The sequence below is a fragment of the Linepithema humile genome, chromosome 7 (genome assembly GCF_040581485.1).
Source record: "Linepithema humile isolate Giens D197 chromosome 7, Lhum_UNIL_v1.0, whole genome shotgun sequence".
Taxonomy (NCBI): domain Eukaryota; kingdom Metazoa; phylum Arthropoda; class Insecta; order Hymenoptera; family Formicidae; genus Linepithema; species Linepithema humile.
In genome coordinates this window covers 20,247,908-20,268,017 of record NC_090134.1, presented here as the reverse complement: position 1 = coordinate 20,268,017, position 20,110 = coordinate 20,247,908, and the positions used below count along the sequence as shown (strand labels likewise).

Genomic DNA, 20,110 nt, shown 5'->3' with positions numbered 1-20,110 from the left:
TTTTGCGGTGCTCCACATGCATGTGTCCTAAATTCTGTCCGAACCGCCGAATCGATCCTGGTGAAATTTCGAGATGAAGTCGTAAACTTTTAGACGGACGGCCGTACGAGAAACAGCTTATTTATTTAGACGACGAGTTCCGCTTTTAGGGCGCGTTTCATGCTTCCCGAGCGAGTCAGCGACCGCGACCGTGAACAAAATGCTCAGCGACGATCGCACACGATTTTTCGTCCCGTTTCATAATGGTCACGTTTACGGAAAGAATATTCGCCGCGCAACATGAAACGTTGAAAGCCGCGTTTGTCTCACGTCTGTCGCTATCGCGTCCCCACGTAGGGAGTGTCGAACTTTTTGCCGTGTAACTTCGCGTGCCAATAGACAATTGCGACAATCGCGCACATAAACGTGAATGACGCTTGAAAAGCTCACATTCTCGAGAGCGGAACGTCGCGCGATCGTGCACGTCGGGATTTCCTTAGCTGACGAATGTATCTTCGGGACGCGAGCGAGCGCACTGAAGGACGAATATTCGTCGTTCCTGGTTTTTGGCACCGTCGCGAGCGTGGTTTTCATGACGTCGCGCTCCAACAACAGCCGCATTGCAGCGTGAAATTGGAATTTCCGCACCTCAAAGGACCGTCACGGGTCCTTTACAACAGGCACGAGCAAAACGTGCGTCTTGTCATTCAGCCGACATCAATGGTCAGTTCCGTTCCGTGTGTGCTCTCACGATCGATCGGCCGCTGTAGCGGGTTTAATGTGTACACCAAGCTTGTACGTTTCCTCCACTATCCGTTTGATTAGCCTTGGTAGCTCCATTCCGTATGCAAGATTCGGTATCAATCATCGTTCCAAAGCGCACTTCGATTAATGCCCGATCAGTCGTGTATGGGATATTTAATTAGCATTGCACAATTAGCTGGTCAAATTTCGAGAAAGTGTCGGATAATGTTCAGATTAAATTCTTTATCGTGTGCAATGAAATTTAGCATCAAATACTACTTAAATATAAAATGCGAATTTATCTCGAGATTTATTCAAGGAGAACAGAGTTACGAAAATTTTCGCTTCGTGAAATTGTGTTAATATTTATCAGATTTTTCTTCAGTCGAAGAAGCATAACTTATTATTTTTTCAAATGCATAATAAACTGACAAAGAGTTAAATAATTTTCTTCGGAAAGTCTATAAATTGCGTCTATAAAGGGCGCATCTGGGGTAAGCAATAATTACTTCAAGAACGAGCTCGCTCACTCGCGTGTTCGCGATCCCGGGTTTATGCAGATGTGCAAGAGGCTTATTTAGGGGATGCAACTTGAAAGGCTCCGTCTTTGCACGGAGTTAGCGGGAGAGAGCTTTACATCCTCCTCCGCGCGCCGCGCCGCGTCCTTGATGGTCTCTCGAATTAAATCCCGGCCATCTCTCTGGCCTCGTCTTTTCCAACTTTCTACTCGCAAAGAACGTCCCGGCATGAAAAACATGCCCTCGACGCGTGCCTGCGTTTTTTTTTTGTTTTGTTTTTTTCTTTTTTTTTTGGCGTAACCTTGCACCTCGTGTATGTATGGGCGATCGACAGCAATGCCAATAATTTCGTGTCCCGTCAACCTGCCTACTCGTGCCGCAACCAGAATATTTGCCCGCGCTGCTTTTTCTCCGTGTTTCTTCTGCCTCGAAATATCATCCGGATGACAGCCGGTGCATCGTATATGTGCGACATCGGAATCTCCTTACGTCGTAAATTCGAATGTGATGTGTACCCCGCCGGCAGTACGCATATCATCAAACCGCATCCGCACGAGGATCGAGAGTCGAGCCTTCGCATTCAGAAAGCGATTATGGTTCCTCGTAGATTATATCCGAACCATTATACACGGACTAACCGTTATTGACCAAGCGCCATCGCGAAATGGTTTATCTAATATTTTTTCCGCGATAGAAAAAGAAATAATACAATACTTTTAGCGCCCAGCTATACTTTATTACCAAGTTGTTGCAATATCGATAACCTGGAACTAGAACAGCCGATATTGTTCTGTAACTTAGGGAGTGGAAGAGCGAATGTCCTGCGCCCGACTATACTTCTTCCCCTCTACTTTCGAGTTACGAAATAATATTGATTGCGTTATTTTATCTCACGCTGAAGTATTGTCATCCGAAAATTTTGACGACTGCGCAGAGTGGAATGTAACGCATTGTCGCTCCGCGACACGAATCATTTTATCATCGGACAGCAATTTCTATCTAGTACACGACGCGAAAGTTACGATCTATCGGACTCGGAAATTGGAAAGACGTAAAAATAGGACGATGCTATAGGGAGCGTTCTGTAACTTCTTTCACCGATAATCAAAACCGCGAAAGAAGTAAATTATCTTGCCGTTTAAAGTATTGACGTTCCGTGTCCACCATAATTCACGGCGCTATTTCCCAGCAGCAGTTTCTGAATAACTAGCGAAAGGCTATAAATTATTAAACTCGGAATCTTCCCTCAGCGAGGTTTTAACACCCATGTAAATCATCGGCGCGTCGCGACGCGAATATGACAAATAAATATTTTCAGAATGTCATTTTACATAAATTCAACAAAATGATTAATTGAATACGCCGGTTACGTCGAATTCAGGGAAGGTTGGCGTATGATCTGAATAAATTATTGTCGACACGATGATTTAACATTCCAGGAAGCCAGCGATATCGATGCGATATCAGCGCGTCCGTTTTATCAATTATTACACGTAAATATTAACAACGATTAATCTTTAATAATGCGAATGCAACACGGATATGAATCTATAACGGCTTATTTCTAGGATGAACGAATGGAGCGTGTGAAGGATAAGCTTTTAGGAACGGATGCTAGCTTATTTTAGAAAAATATCCGCTATTATACGGAGTCTGTCTGCAATTATTTTCTATAATCCAGCAATGGTTCGTAGCGTAGATTGCCTGCGATAAATAATGCCCGAGAGAAGTAAATGGTGTTTCCACGATTCGCAGCAATGCTCGCAATGCTCCATGATTCTCCTGTTCATAGGGCTGCCCGCACGGCGTCTTTCATATCATCATATTATTAATGTTCCCGATTTAGCTAGACAAGAAATTACGCCAAGGTAAGACACAAAGACCTCACAAAGCCTATATCACAGATTCCATCGGCATTCTTGGACAGACCCTTTACTACGTACGTAATCCGCGAGGAATGCAATAACTTTTTTTCCATCATTCGCGTTTCATCACTTTATTCATAATGGGATCGAAGTATCAGCGTTGTATTGTGCGCCCACGACACCGTGCTCGCTCGCGATGCTTCTCTATAAAAGCTTTAAGAATATCGTCAGGTCGATGCGAGTAATTTTGCACGCAGTATTTTAATAAAAAACTTGCGTCATAATGAAAGAAAATATGACATGATTTTTATATTATCGGGTGAAGCGCTTGATGAATATCGGAAAATGTAATTCTTTTTTGCTTGACAGCTTTTAAAAGCATTCTTATGTTACAATCTTTACATAATCGAAGAACATTCTATCTTAATTAAGCGTCTAAGTATTCATGTGATTTTTTTAAGTGCTTTGGTTAATCTTACGGTGCCATTAAAAGCGTCCGTCGAGTTTCGTGGTCTATTTCATGCTTGAACACACGCGTCTTTTCACGGCATCTCTTCAGGTATAGATAATGGCTACTCGAGGTTTTGTACTCCATCGACTTTGATCCCCGTTTCTGCACCATGTGAGCCATGCGAAAACGCCGCGGAATAACCGCAAGAACACCTCGTAAAAAGCTTGCACGATGACGGCCTTTCATACCGGTTCAGAAAATGTAACGACGAAAAGATGAATTTCTTGCCTCTCCATGTATCGATTTCATGAACATCGAAAGAGAGTGATTTTTCTGCCCCGATCCGTAATAATCCTATTAGTATTAATACTCCTATGAATAATCTTATTAGCGTTTGCTCTTGAAGGGCACGATGTATAACGAACGGTGGAGAGATTAATCGAATGATATAAAAGGAGCTATTTTTCAAAAGCTGCGACGCGACGAGGAGCCCTTGAAATTTTCATGCAAGCGTGTATAAAGCGGAGAGAAGTTCCCGTGGAGAGTCCACTTCTGGAAGCATGCCAAGCGCATCCAATGTTGCAACAACATTGAACGCAACTTTTCTAATAAGAGCATCGGTCCTCGCGATATCCCGCAGCGTAGTGAGAATACAATCTAGTCGTCTTTGTCCTGAAGTCATTCGCAATAAACAGTAATTCCGAATTCCTGCGCGGGTCAATGGCTCCGGGGCTTTAGAAGCGGCTTCATCGGCTGTCCGCTGGAAATGTCTATTAAGCCCGAAACCTGGAGTGCTTCAAAAAATTGCTTTCCATCGGGTTTTCGAACTAAACCGCATTGAACGGCGATGCATCCGCTGCAGATATACCTGTATGAACTCTCCAGTCGTCGGCCTTAAACGACGAAAAGTCCACGTAAATGCAGATGGACCGACGCCAAAAGCTCCTACCGTTACGCTAGCATTGCTCGTAGTTTTTCTGCCAAATCCTTTAAATTTCGATACACATATTTTCAGAGTGAGCTGTTAGGCGATTTGCACAGATGTAAAAAATAAATTCTTTTTTTTTCAGCTACGAAATATGCGAATATCTGTTTCTTATCGTAAAAATTCTGTACAGAACAGGCGTTCTGAGCTGGTGCGTTTGGTCCATGTAAAGTCTTTTTATAATTTTTTTGGAAATCCAAAACCATTAATGTCAAGAGCAAACAACAGATATTTTTCAATTTAAAAAAAAATCTTGAGTTTTTAAATAATATCAGAATTATTGTATCGGTTTAATAGAAATACAAATTATATAAATGTTGTTATTTATATTCGTTTCACGTAATTTGTGATATAAAATTAAAAAAAATACATTTTACAAACACAACAAAACGGGATAGCTTGCAAATAATTTTGACAGAAAATGCGCCAAAAGCGTCCTTTAAAATAAAACATAATTGCCGATTTTCATTCCGTTATGATACAATAGCACGCTAGCGGTTACGCTAGCACACATATAATTCTCAAACACTTTTCGCAAATACGCGACGCCGCTGCACCATTTCGAGCATTGAAACAACAGGATCGAGTTCTCGAGTAATGGCATGTTATTGAACATTGGCTCGGGAGTATCGTCATCAATGAAGCTTACGCATCACCGGCCATCCTTTGATACGTGCGCTTCGTTAATTGTAAAAAACGAAGTTATTGGATATCTCGTTTCGCGTAATGCCAATAGTCCCATCGGCTTTGAAAAGCAGAGGCTGAACGTTCAATAGTCCTTTCATCTCTTCGTTACTAACTACCGCCGTCCCATTCGCTCTCGATAATGAAAGACAGAGGCGCTTACATCCTGCGTTATCTCTCGTTTGCCGAGAGTTTTCCTACCTCCTCTCGAGCAGGCAAGTACCCGATATTAGGATATTCCGATATAATCGACGAATGCGTTGCCGGAAATTATGAGACAAGGAGCTTTTCTCTCCTCAAGGAGTTTCTCTTCCTCGCAGCCATCAATCGCTGCCGCGTGTGTTTGTATTTCTTACAAAATATAAATCTGTAAAATGACGTGATGACGTTTTGCACAAATGATGGAACGAAATCAATGATGGCTTAATCGATTGCTGTCATATAACTTGGGACCATTAATCGTATCAGCGCCTGCGTATCGATATCTAAAATCGATATTGCATGATTCTTGTATGATTAATGGTAGGAAAAAAGTCTCTTTAATTAACTACAAGGCACGTTGCTAAGGATCCCGTTGATATTTTTGCAGAGATCAATCATCAATTAATGGAAAGCGATAATTCAATTTGAAAGAATTAGTTTTCAACTAATCGATTATTGGTTTATACAAGCGCATCGAACATTATTAATACAATGCAGTCACTCATTCGTGTAGATTCCTTATTCGCGTAATTTCTTCTTCTTTATTCGCGTAATTTGCATAAACGATTCTTCGTCATTCATCACCGATCGTGTTTTACAAGATGATATAAATAGATGTATGCACGAACGCGGTCATGCAAAGAGCCTGATCGGAAAGGTGATGCGTTCTGACACCGCCGAGTCGAATGACAAGTCGGTGAAATCGAGAGATAAGTATTCTCGCGCGACACAAAGTCCCGCGAGATTATCGCGATCGAGTTCGTGTCGATAACAATTTCGCTTATCAGCGGGCGATCGCCTGCGTCTCCAGGGAGATATGCAGCCGATATAAGAGCAGCCGTTATCAATACTTCACCGCGCACTGAAACACGGCCGGCCGTCGTTAAATCGTAATTAATGATTCGCGCCATGGTAAACGCAACCGTTGAACCGGGCGCTTCTACAAATACACGTGCGGGATGAAAATTAATGGACAGAATAATCCCTTTCATTAATCACATCGTGCAGAGCCTGCGCTCCGACGGAGAAAAAAAAACAAAACACGTTCAATAATAATTCTTTATCGCTTTTTATCAGGATAGAAGATTCACCTCGTTCGTGAATTAAATGCGTAACCGTAAGGTGCGCAAAAACAGCACTCTCATAGCGATAATATTTGCTCTGCTGAAGAAATACGCCGCAAAATACTTCATACCGAGAACAACGGTAGAAGAACAATAATTTTTAACTTTGCATCGTTATTCACATCGCGGCTCATCCCGCTAACTCGGCTATTTACCGCGCCATTTCATTGTCTGTTGCTATTATGCGGAAAACCAAGCAATAACGTTAGCCGTTGACTTTACCGTGCATAACCGAGAACATAGCGCTGACATCTCGGCAGTATTATCTTGACAAACAAGACTATTGCCAAACTATGTTTACGCGACGCTTACGATTTGATAATGACTTAATGCCTGTATAGACGTACGCGCTCTGAATACAGCGCGTCGTCCGCTATGCAACCTGTTACCGCAACCACAATTAATTTATCAAGTTAAGACGCAGTTATGTCATCGTCGTTCCAGTCGTGCTATTGCATGCACGCGCTGCGCATTTCGCTTTTCTTGGCCATATCTAATTAACCGACGCTATGGTTTCGCGCTTAATCGTTTTAATTATACGTACGGAGCAATATTCAGTCGCCCGTCCAAGAGTGGTGATAAAATCAAGCAATAATAAACCGGAGAAAAAAATATTTTCTCTCTTTTAGTGTAGCGTAATGCAACTGCAAATTACTTTTCCGGGTTGATTATAACGTTATTATTACGTTATACGAATGAATTCGTTGCAGTTTCAAGTCGACGAAAAAGTAGACGCGCATCGTGAAACGAGGAAACGAAGGAAAATTTAATTTACAGACTAACTCGTTAGGCGCTCCTCGCTCCTGTTTGCTCGTACGCTGATACTGACAGCGCGTGTACACTCTCTAAACATTGCCGAATAGCGTCGCGCGCGTTTTTAATATTTCCTAACCGAAGCTGTCGCGACGGCGGATCCAAACTGAGATAATCAATGGCCGGGCGACACGCAAGTCACGCCTACGTGCATGGAGAACAGGCAAACCGTATATCCTGTCCGCAAATATGAGAGTAAATGTCGCTTCGATATGACACAATATTTACTCGAATCATGCCTGCAAAGAGACGAAAAAAATAAAAAAAAAAACGAAAAAGAAGCATTTATTTCAGATTCATTCGATTACTTTTCAACTATTTTTAACTGCACGCGTCATTTTATATCCAATTTAGCGCGCATCAGCGTCAAACGCTTGAAACATTTTCTGTAAAGGAAATTATAAATATGTATTATTCCATGAGGCGTGATTTTCCTGACATCTAAATCATGATTCTCTCATCGAGTTTTCAGTCGACGTTTGTCGATCGCATTTGTCGATCGTTCCGCATTGCTAGAGACAAATAAACGAAGCCCATCGTCACATTAATTAATAACCGATCGGACGAGTTAACTAAAGGTTCACCGTGTTAATGTTTTGTACGTTAAGTGTTCACGTCGCCACAAAATCACGATTAGCACGAGTGCGGGTCAAATTGCGCGAATTGATTCTACCGGCGATGTATGCAGAGCTTAATGATACAGTGGTCAGACAGCCATTACAAAACAGCATTATGCGTGGCGCGCATTTGACGATTGTGTTCGAATCGGCATTATTCGTAGTCTGTACGTCAATTAATGCTCTTCTATCACGTTTGTTGCCGGAGGGAAAATATCAAACCAACGAGGCTGCATTATTTTGCATTTACGTATTTACCGAAGGTTCACGACCAAGACTTCGGTAAAATCATCACTCCACTGATGAAATTCCGACAAAATAAATGCATTAATAACGTTTGTTTTAGCAAAACCACACGAGAAATTCAAAGGTTCGAGATAATTCAAAAATATCCTGTTGGAAATTTTAAATATCGTAAATTTGCTAAATAATTACGCTATTAAATCGGCGCATTGTGTCTCCATTCGGACGTATTGTTTATCTATTTAAATTTATGCATAATGAATATTCCATATTGCTTTTGAAAACTTTTTTTTAATAATGCTCCTCTAACAAATGTAATTACGCTGCGCGTGTGATGAAGAAATGAATACTGAAATAGACGCGAAAATTATTGCGTTATCAAAGTAACATACGCTGTATCATTATGTAAAGAATAAGATCGTGTATCATATGTTTATTGTACTATTATATTGTACGTCAAGCCATAAAATTTCGTTACTCGGCAAACTACGAACTGTGTATAAAAATATCGGTCTTTTTTTTTTTTTTTTGCCAGAACATTTGTCCGCTTTTTCATTTCCGTGCGAAACAAAACTTGGAAAATTTCAATATACTATTTACACTTTTATCACTTACACTCATTGGACAATTTGCGTCGGCCGATGTGCGAACGTGACGTCGATTACGTCGCATGCATGAATGAAAGCCCCTGTGATCGATAAACATATAGATCGCGGAGTAGAAACCGTTGATGACAATAGGCCGCAAATTCTCGCTCTTGCAATACGTCGGAATCTACATTTCCATTTATATGGAAATTGCAAAATCACGCTTTTGTCCGATCAATTAGCGACGGACTATCGGCGGTACGTGAAATCGCGGATATCGCTTATTCGACCGAGGACTACTTCGCTACGACAACCTGTGCAATCTATTATCGCGGAAGATTACGGCGGGACGCGAATGTAAAACGATTAATACCGGCGCCGGTGTCGCGAATGATACATCGCTTCGACGCTAAGAGGTCCAAGAAATGCGCGCTGAACAAACACGCAACCTGTGCGGGTTGTTATCGCTGTCGCCGCACACTCGCACAATTAATTAAAATCAACGGCGGACAAGGTACAATTACGACATAAAAGTTATGTCAAGATGTGTCAGTCGCGGAGAAAATATCATAAATGAAAAAAAATTGCTCGCCACGATGCTCTCTCCTCTCTTTCATTTTCTATTTAATAACGAAATGTCGTTAAAATGCTATCACGGGATTAAGAAATATAGATGAAAAAGCATCGTTGATGTGAAACTCTCTTACTCTCCCTCCTACCTCTCTTTGATGCCGCTAACTCTGTATTTTAATGTCAGAGATAATAAAAATATTATCTTATGAAAAGTTGTAAAATATAAGTAAATGAAATATCATGAAAAGCTTTATCCTGTATTCGTTATTTAATGGGCTTGAAGGAATAATGAAAATATTGCCCGAAAGTACAGCGTACTTGCAAAGCGTAACTGTATTTTTCTGATAATTAAGAGGTGCTTACATGAAGTAAAATTTTCACTAACAATTAAAAAAACAACTTATCGTGCGTACAGCGCGATGTTTTATGAGGATAAAAATAACTATGCGGAAAATGTTTCGTTAAAACTAAATCGGGGGAAATAAATAGTCTGCCGATACGAACCCCACCGAGGTTGAAAGTAAGCTTGCATGTAGACGATGTATATAGCCAAATCGATTAACACCGACTGCACGATGGTCAAAGCGACGTGCACGCGGGAAAACTATGTCATAAGCATAAATAAAATATTTCGTAGAAAGTGACTACGCCTCATAGAATGTGAAACAATGATGTGGACGCGATTGCGTCTGTAGGAATAATGCCACTTTGATGAATTGCAGTCGCAAATTGGCGCCTAATTATTCGCTGACATTCATCGATCGAAGCAAATATGTGCCTGCGTAAACGCTTTGTATCGATTTCCAATGCTGTAGAATCTGCTGCCATTTATTGATAATAATATTGATGGCAAAGCAGCCTATTAAGAATTCTCACTAAGTCTTTGGAAAAATTCAACATGAAAATGCGCGCAATTATCAGTGCCAAAATAATCTATTCTAACGTGCTGTTTTACAAAACTAGTTTATAAATACCTTTCACAGATATATAACGAGAAACAGTCAAACATTACGTGCAGAATACTGATAAAACGTTTATCTGTAATTCATGGCAATTTAAACACTACCCATCTAATCTCACGATAGTATTTTCGTAACATCACGTTGTAAGAAGATCACTGATATATTTCTACATCGCGTTACGCGCTAATATTTGGATAACAAACTGCAAAAATAAGTATAAAATAGCGACCGTCAATGTTTCAAACATTAAACTATTATTTATATTTCTGTAAGCTTTCAGAAAAATAAGTCTAAAAATTAGTTTCAAGATATATTTTAAACAATAAAAAAAAATTTAGAACACTAAGTTTTGCATGCTGATATTATTCGATCTTCACGATATTAATGTAACTTGTTCCAAATGCCGAGAGTTTAAGTTGTTCTTTTAACGTGCGATTTATTGTAACATTTTTCATGTTTTTCAATTGAAAACTGCTGCAATGCAAAACTCAAGCAAAATTTTTACAGAAGCAGAATTTTTAAGCAGCATTAATTAAAATAGAATTTTGTAAAACAACCATTTTTAAAAACTGGACAAATATCCGGTAAAAGAGTTATGTCACTTTTATGCAGAATGTAGCAAAATAATCGATTAAAAAGCATATAGCTTTTCAATGAATATATTTTGCATATAATAATTTAATGCATTCGCAGTCTACATTTCCGACATTCCGAACAGGGATCGTAAGATTAAATGCCGCAGCTTATGCAATAGTATCGCACGACTGCGGACGACGCTAACTAATTCAGGGTCGAACGAATTCGAAACTTTGCGTTCAATATTGGCCTCCAAGACGGTCGGCCTTTATCCTGATCGTTATATACGCGATGCGACCGTTACTAACTGTTGACGAATATATTATCGCAGTGAGTTATATTTGGCTTGCGCGTAAAGAAATGTGAGGAAAAAAGGAGAGAAAATTCCAACGCAAATAGATAGCTTGGAATATTCAATTGATATTGCAAATTACACTTGCGAAAACACAAACGGCAAGCGCGGTACATATGTTGCACGCATAACACGCATAATTCAGAAATATTGGCAACGGCCGTATACGAATATAATATAGCCAATTTCTCCCCATTATTACAGGCTGGCGCCTGTTATTATCTACCTGCTACACGACCTGTGCATTTGCAATTTCCATAGCCACGAAATGTATACTTATTCCAAATATCTGGTATCAATCACGCACAATAATCGCAATATGAAACAAGCAAACAGCGCGCTGCGAGGCGAAACATTCTCTAACGTTCATCAATTAATTACCTAAATTCGGGACTACTAAATACCGTGTCTCTTGATTAAATTAAAAACTACGAGATCAACAATATTTTATGATGGAGCCTTCAAGCACAACTTTTTTTTAAAACTTCGTAAAAAACTATATAGACTTTTTGTATGCATTATACGCAAGTGCTCCTTCAAAGAGGAGGGTGTTCCACTTCACGCAAACGATCTACGCCCTTCCAAGCGTTCAAGAGGCTATATCGAACGGGGTTAAATATAAGTATAAAAGTTATATACGAGAATCTATAAGTTCGAAGAAACGCGTGCTCGAACGACAGCAGCAGCGCTGATAGCTAAGTGACTTTAAATGCAACTCGTAGCCGCGCTGACGCCAATTATTAATCGGCGCCACGTGCGAGATATATGCAGATGAGTGTTCGAGAGTGTACATTACGCGTTTCCGGCATGCACTCCGATTTTTCCATACCAGAAGCTTGTCCGTTAAAATTCTTCGCATAATAAACTCCGCGCCGTCGCGTAATATTTTCGCAAAATATTCAATGTCATCGGCACGAATTCAGTGTGAAGGACGATTGAGTACCGGCGCTGATAAGAAACACGTAGTTCTACGTGGCCGTGTGAAATCCACGTAAGCGCGATCGCTTACACACGGCGTCGTGTTGAAATAAATGCGAAGCGATATAAACGACGCGAATAAATCGCGCGATTGGTCTCGCAATAAAAACGGCCAGTGAGGCCCACGATTTGTTCTCGAGATTCGCGCTTCCAGCCATATTCTTCTAATAATAGACATATGTCATCATCCTCTCCAAAAGGATCGGACAGGTATGGAGCGGAGCGATAACGTAGGCGAATTCGACGTTCGACAGCACGCGATATTTCCGCGAGTTCCACGAATTCGCGACTCATCCGCTTGTTTGCAAATACAACAATTACGCTTACGTAATTGTTGACGTTCTTGCATCGTTGCAGGTCCGTACACACCTTTCCACGTTTAGTATTAGATGTGCCCGTCGGATTCTGGCGTCTGTTTGCCCATTATGACGATCGATGTGCTTATCGTGTACTGATTATCATACGGCACATTTTGCGGATGAATGCGCGATGTGATTACGGAGCATGGTCTTGCGTCGAGGTGGAATAACACATCGGAAGCATTTCTATTTAGTTTAAACTACAGCTTCATTAGTTAATTTCAAATCTACTCTCATCTGTTATATTTAATAATATTTAGTCAACTGCATTATTTAAGTACAGAGATAATAACAGCATATTCCGCGTAAATGCGAAAGCAGAACGACTCTTTAAAAAAAACAGACAGTTTACACGTAGGCGATTTAATGCAAAGATAAAGCTATGCTAATGAGCCATTCATTGAAATTATTCCAAGGTCGGTGCTGGTCATACGTCAGAGACGTATAGATCGTCGGTCAGATGAAAAAGCACGCGGCCAGGAGGCGCACATCGAAGTCGCGGTTTCCCGGACGAAGGAAAGCGCGATCAATTTGAGATTCCCGGCGAGAGAAACAAAACGTCGCCGACGCGCCCGTGCGATCGCGCGCGCAGATGAGAATTTGACAGTTCGGTTGTCACAACGAGTGACGGGTGTCGCGACGAGGGGGCGGGAATCGCGCTGGGGCGAAGCCGCGGCTCCGAGGACGACGGCGGGCGCCGGACGCGCTCTGCACCGTCGGCGCGCATCACTCCACACTCACCAGGTGCAGCACGGTGTTGACGACTTCCCGATTGGACACCTGTCCCACCTCGATCAGGCCGATCAGCACGGCGAACTTGAGGCTGTCGTTCATCGCCATCGCCACCACCTCCTCGGGCCGCTTGATGTCACTGAACGGCGGGCTCTTGAGGTCCGCCATCGCGACGGCGTTTAACGCGACCGCGTCGCGTCGCGTGTTCGCACTCGCGAGCTAACCGGAGTCTACGATCGCTTCGCACGAGGTTACGGTCCTATCAACGGGAGCGTTTCGCCGTCACATGATAATAGAACACAAATTGATCTGCCATGTTAGAAAGTGGACACTGTTATGAGGGGCCTGCCAGCCGCGCCGGCCCGAATGTTCCTAGACCAGCGATACTGCTGCACACATGAACATACACGCCGCGACGGTCGTGACTGTCAAACACCCGGTAGCACGATGGCGCTCGAAGCGGTCTGTTGAGCGCATGTGTCAGCCTGACGCGGATTTTACAAACGATGCATTGGCGATGCAATCAATATTATTTACAAAATTAGGATAATTCTTATCAATTGATTGAAGTTTGAATAATGGTACAATCAGAAAAAGACAAGAAGTCGTTAAAACGTTTACATACGATAGTATTAATTGTTTTATTTTATTACTGCTGTACCGACAGCTGGAATAGAATCTTTTCTATACATAAATAGATATTGAAAAATAATTATATTAAAATAATGCACGTATAACAACATATTGGTCACATTGTTAGAATAATTTTTATTTTACTTTTCAGACAAATGATTTAAATATCTAAATTTCTTTTTTATTAAAGCTGTGTAAGCTTTATACATAAATTAATAAAAATATTATACTGTTTATTGCTTTATCGCGGTAAGAAATCGCGATGGAATTCGCGTGCGCAAACCAGACCGATTCATTGACATCGAGAGCTTGACGAGACCTTTTTAATTAGCGTTCAAGCAGTGCTGCACTCTATTGATAACGTTCTGTCGGTCGTTGGCGCATGTATACTCGGATTTAGAACCGCTGTGAGGTCATAGTTTCCATCAGAAGTGTCCATACTTGTTCGCGTCGTGCTCGCAACGGACTCGCAGGAAAAATGGCGACAGAAGATATTGACCGTGCCAAGGTAGAGTTTTCTGATTTGTACACTAATTTCCCGTTTTATTGACGCTACAGATGCACTATTACGATTTCATTAAATAGTCGAAGCGTGGGTGTTATTTGTTATTGTTATTTCTAATTTTATGTGTATTGTACATGTCACTAGAAAATTCATTTCTATTTGATAAACTTCTGTCTTAAAAACATTTAAAACATTGCTATGTGCAAAAAGATTAATGAACCTCAAACTTCCTTTTGTTCTTTAAATATTTATTTTGTTGGTGCATCTTTAACGTCATTATAAGCACAAGATATCCAAAACTGTATGATTGTGTCTCATAAAATCAAGGGAGGGGCTTTCTTTAGTACCATGATAACTGTACATTAAGCTGAGCATTGATTCATCTATTTATGGAGACAATCCTTTACTTCCTCTCTCAGTAGAATCATAATACTGACATGTAATTTCTATTATTAGATGGAATCTGTGCTGCGTAACCTGAAATTGTCAGGTCATGTTGGATTTGACAATTTACCCGATCAGTTGGTGAATAAATCGATACAAAATGGATTTGTATTCAACATTCTCTGTATTGGTATGATCAGTGTTAATCTTATTTTTACTTTTAATAAATTTTGCTTTCTAAACATTTATTCAATAGAATATCTATTGAGTTTATAGTCAATGTATCAATATATATTTAATTTATTTCAATAGGTGAAACTGGACTTGGAAAATCTACACTTATGGATTCCCTCTTTAATACAAGCTTTGAGTCTAGTCCCAGCCCTCATAATTTGCCATCTGTAAAGCTTAAAGCGCATACCTACGAACTACAAGAGAGTAATGTCAGATTAAAGCTAACGATTGTTGATACAGTTGGATATGGTGATCAAATCAACAAAGAGGACAGTTTCAAAGCAGTTGTTGATTACATAGATGCACAATTTGAAGCTTACTTGCAGGAGGAATTAAAAATCAAGCGTAATCTCACAACCTATCATGATAGTCGCATTCATATCTGTCTTTATTTTATATGTCCTACTGGTCATGGGTAAGTAGCATTACCAAATGATATTATAATGAAGTAAGTTATAAGAATCTTATATAAATCTATACTTTTAGCTTAAAATCCATTGACCTAGTATGCATGAAGAAACTGGATACCAAAGTTAATATCATTCCTATTATTGCTAAAGCTGACACAATATCAAAGACTGAATTACAGAAATTTAAGGTATACACACAAACATTTCTATTGAAATTATTTTGATTTTATATATCTGTATTACTAATTTTTTTTATTAATGTTTCAGAGCAAAATCATATCTGAATTGCAAAACAATGGAATACATATTTATCAGTTTCCAACTGACGATGAGAGTGTAGCAGATACAAATATCACTATGAACACTCATGTACCCTTTGCTGTCGTCGGTAGTACTGATTTTGTACGTGTAGGCAATAAAATGATGCGTTCTCGTCAATATCCGTGGGGTACAGTTCAAGGTACATTTCTACAATTTATATATCATTAATAGAAAGAAAAATAACCGATAGCACCAAACTGTCTTGTACATGAAAATATTGTTGCAGTTGAAAATGATCAACATTGTGACTTTTTAAAACTACGTCAAATGCTGATAAGCACTAACATGGAAGATATGCGTGAGAAAACACACTGCCGTCATTATGAACTTTATCGAAAAAAAAGATTGGAACAAGTATGTTTTATGAAACATTTTATGAAAGTCATCTTTTTCTTATTGCTGCTTATTATGAATTTCAGATGGGTTTCAGCGATGTTGATAGTGACAACAAACCGGTAAGCTTTCAGCAAACGTGCGAAGCAAAGAGATCTATTCATTTACAAGAATTGCAACAAAAAGAAGATGAAATGCGACAGATGTTTGTCGCCCGAGTAAAGGAAAAAGAGGCCGAATTGAAGGAGGCAGAGAAAGACGTAATGATGATTTAATTGTACCTATAAAATTATTATCTAATATTTATTAATCGTTTCTAATGTTTGTTAATTTTCTCGCACATTTTAGCTTCATGGTAAATTTGATAAATTGAAAAAAGATCATACAGAAGAAAAAAAGAAATTAGAAGAAAGTCGTAAAAAACTTGAAGACGATATACTGGAATTTACTAGACGAAAAACGCAGTTTGCCCAACAATCTCAGCATCATACGCTAACATTAGGCAAAAGCAAAAAGAAGTAAAAAGCATTTTATCACGAAGATCTTTTTATACCATTTGGATATATGACTACGCATTTTAATTGCATTTTTCAATAATAGTATTATTATTTTAATTGTGTATCGTTTTATATTTTATTATAGTATTATATTTTATATTGTAGTATTCAGAGATACATACCAAAAATTTTTTAAGGATATGTTCTAAGCCATATATGGCATTCATATTATATAGAAGCAATTCCCATGGTAAAGAAGTATTTAATCAAATGTTTATTTGTGTATTGATTTGTAACGTGTATTTGACTTTATATGAAATATATGTTTACGCAAATATATGCAAATAAAAATATATCTCTTTTTAACGAAATTATTAGTTAAAAATATTTTTATTATAGTAATATTGTACTAAAAGCTTCTTGATAGAATAAAGTTATGTAATCGTAATTGTGTATGTGTGTAATTATCGCAATTCTGTAATTATTTAAATAGAATGAACAAATAATTGTGTACTCACCAACTGGGGTTGCAGTTTACTCCACCTGCTGCAAATTCCATCTGCTCCGCATTTACTCGAAAAGTTATTGATCAATACTGTAAACTCACACTTAATGACGCGCACTTGAACAAAAATTAACTTGCACATTCTACTTTCATAGCTTATGAATTTCTTATGGAAAGTTATACTTTATGCCACAATACGTTTATTTGTAAATTATATGTAGTTTGTTTCACATTGCATACACACTCAGAATAGGCGAAACAAATTAACGGTCACGTGTATGCACACGCATAGTAAGAACAATAACATTTTATCTGATTTAATTCCGGCCAACTAAATTTTCAACACGCTACATTTAATGAAAACTACACTGCGCATTTGAACTCCTGAACGAATATAGAATTATTTTCGCGTCACTATTGTAAAAATTTGTATTCCTGAATTCATACAATTAAAATTGACAGAACGCCAATTAATTAATTAAACGCGGACATCCATGGTAAATAATAAATTCTGGCAATCGCTTGTTACTTTAATCGGTACTCCCGACAAAATTCGCGTTTGTTATGCACTTAAAACAGATAAAATATACGATTAATCGTAAGAGCGTTTTGCGCTCTGCGTTCCGAATGCCGCGTAGAGACACCATGACGACTGGATGTGACGTACTAAACTATGCGCGACATCTCGTAGTCAAAATGATAACCTCTATTACGTCACATCCGTTTGGACATTTGTGGAGCGCGTTGTGATTGACAGCTTATTATATTCATTACGCATGCAAAACAAGCGAATTTTTATCGAGAGTGCCGATTGAAGTGACGGGCAATTGCCGGAGATGAATTATTTGCCGCGAGTGTTCGTGTTTTGTTGATCCTAATCCTGCATCATATGTTTGAACCGATGTATACCGTTCCATTGAAAACGCGCGAAAATAACCTCGGAGAACGCGATATACTTTTCATAAAATGTAGCATGTTACAAATTTAATTTATTAGTATTATTATAAATTGGATAAAATGTTGTTGTATACGTGTAACTATATAACATTATAAGTATTTTCGTATGCCTGCCAAGCAGTCGTTTGTTTTGCTCGTTCTAATTGTATGTGTACAGTGCCGAATACGCTACGATTATGTACAATGGACACATTGTGACACAAACTGCATTTCATCCCGCGTTTACATTTCGTGTATTGCAGTAAGGTAAATTTGCGATATCCACATGATTTTTACGTAAATGAAATGCACGGTTTGCAGTGGATGGAGTTTAGTACTTAAATATGTACATAATTGTAATAATACAACATATACGTAATTACACAATTTGCATTTACGAGATATATTATTATTAAGAATAACTCTTTAAATTTTTAAATAATTATTGATGCAATTTGTTATGTTTTAATGAGAATGGAAATAATTAAATAATATGTAATAATCAATATATATGATTTTTAGAATGTTGTTTACAATAAAATATATTTATTTTTTCAGGTGGAGTTGTGAAGACGTACTTGTATTTAGGGTACAACGACCGGTGAGTAAAGTCATTCATTATACTTGCGTAATTATACAAAATATTATCTGATACTGATATTATCTACTACTGATATTATCTACTTTTTTATTCACCATATAAGTCTATACGTACTAATAATAGCGCCTTGACAATTATATTCTTGTCAACGATTTACATTTTTACAAATAAATAATAAATTTTAAGAATAAAAAATTTTAAATTTAGCACAAATTTTGTATAGAATTTGTTATTCTTAAATCGTAAAATTAGAAAATTTTAATTATATAAACATACATTATTTTCAAAACTAGAACAATACAGGCGCGCGCTGCGCGCACGCACTTATTATAGTAATTTAATAATTAGGAAATCTAAATATTTAGATAAATTTTTTTTATTTTAAATAACTGTCAAAATAACCTTCGCTATCAAGCTATCAAACTTTGGCTGCGTTCCCATTTCGTCTCACTCAAGGTACGTTCCACTTGGCGATCGCAACGCTTATGGAATCATTTTATCTTTGTTTTTCATCGAAAGTTAAAGAAAGATAGATAATGTTCGCGAGCGTTGCGATCACCAAGTGGAACTCAGCCTCAGTGCAGTATCCAGTGGCCGCCATTTTGCTGGATACTGCACTGGAAAAGCGTTTTGGTAATTGGGACGAAGTGATTTGGTTCCAATTACCAAATATTTGGTGATGAGGACGATGTGATTTGGTAATTATTACCAAATATTTGGTGATGAGGACGATGTGATTTGGTAATTATTACCAAATATTTGGTGATGAGGACGATGTGATTTGGTAATTATTACCAAATATTTGGTGATGAGGACGATGTGATTTGGTAATTATTACCAAATATTTGGTGATGAGGACGATGTGATTTGGTAATTATTACCAAATATTTGGTGATGAGGACGATGTGATTTGGTAATTATTACCAAATATTTGGCAATTAGGACAAAGTGATTTGGTAATTATTACCAAATATTTGGCAATTAGGACAAAGTGATTTAGTAATTATTACCAAATATTTGGTAATTAGGACGGAATGATTTAGTTCCCATTACCAAATATTTGGTAATTAGGACGAAATGATTTATAATAACATAATCCATTGTGGTAGATCCAACCATAATTTTATAGTTGGATCGACCATAATCCATTGTGGTAGATCCAACCATAATTTTATAGTTGGATCGACCATAATCCATTGTGGTAGGTCCAACCATAATTTTATGGTTGGATCGATCATAACCCATTGTGGTAGATCCAACCATATTTTTATAGTTGGATCGACCATAATCCATTGTGGTAGATCCAACCATATTTTTATAGTTGGATCGACCATAATCCATTGTGGTAGATCCAACCATAATTTTATAGTTGGATCGACCATAATGCATTGTGGTAGATCCAACCATA

The 20,110-nt window shown here is 38.5% G+C and overlaps 3 protein-coding genes across 15 annotated transcripts in view; 2 read left to right on the top strand and 1 right to left on the bottom strand.

The window, feature by feature from the left end:
* Positions 1-13,791, bottom strand: part of rg (rugose) — a 284,521-nt gene extending 270,730 nt beyond the window's left edge. For all 6 annotated transcript variants that reach the window (XM_067359210.1, XM_067359213.1, XM_067359222.1 and 3 more), the window contains exon 1: positions 13,353-13,791. In XM_067359210.1, the coding sequence (XP_067215311.1) occupies positions 13,353-13,511 (159 nt within the window). In that variant the 5' untranslated portion in view covers positions 13,512-13,791. The remainder of the gene's footprint in view (positions 1-13,352) is intronic.
* Positions 1-20,110, top strand: part of LOC105668304 (deoxycytidylate deaminase-like) — a 240,138-nt gene that overhangs the window by 186,217 nt on the left and 33,811 nt on the right. For 7 of the 8 annotated variants that reach the window (XM_067359247.1, XM_067359248.1, XM_067359250.1 and 4 more), the window contains one exon: positions 18,660-18,702. The gene's annotated coding sequence lies outside the window, so the exon portion shown is untranslated. Of the gene's footprint in view, positions 1-17,224; positions 18,369-18,659; positions 18,703-20,110 lie in introns of those variants that run through there. The other variant, XM_067359251.1, reaches the window with a different exon arrangement.
* Septin2 (septin 2) lies at positions 14,276-17,108 on the top strand. Its single transcript, XM_012360584.2, has 8 exons — positions 14,276-14,484; positions 14,938-15,055; positions 15,178-15,514; positions 15,586-15,697; positions 15,777-15,969; positions 16,057-16,184; positions 16,250-16,423; positions 16,512-17,108. Exons 1-8 carry the CDS (start codon positions 14,455-14,457, stop codon positions 16,683-16,685), a joined length of 1,266 nt encoding a protein of 421 aa, XP_012216007.1. The 5' UTR covers positions 14,276-14,454; the 3' UTR covers positions 16,686-17,108.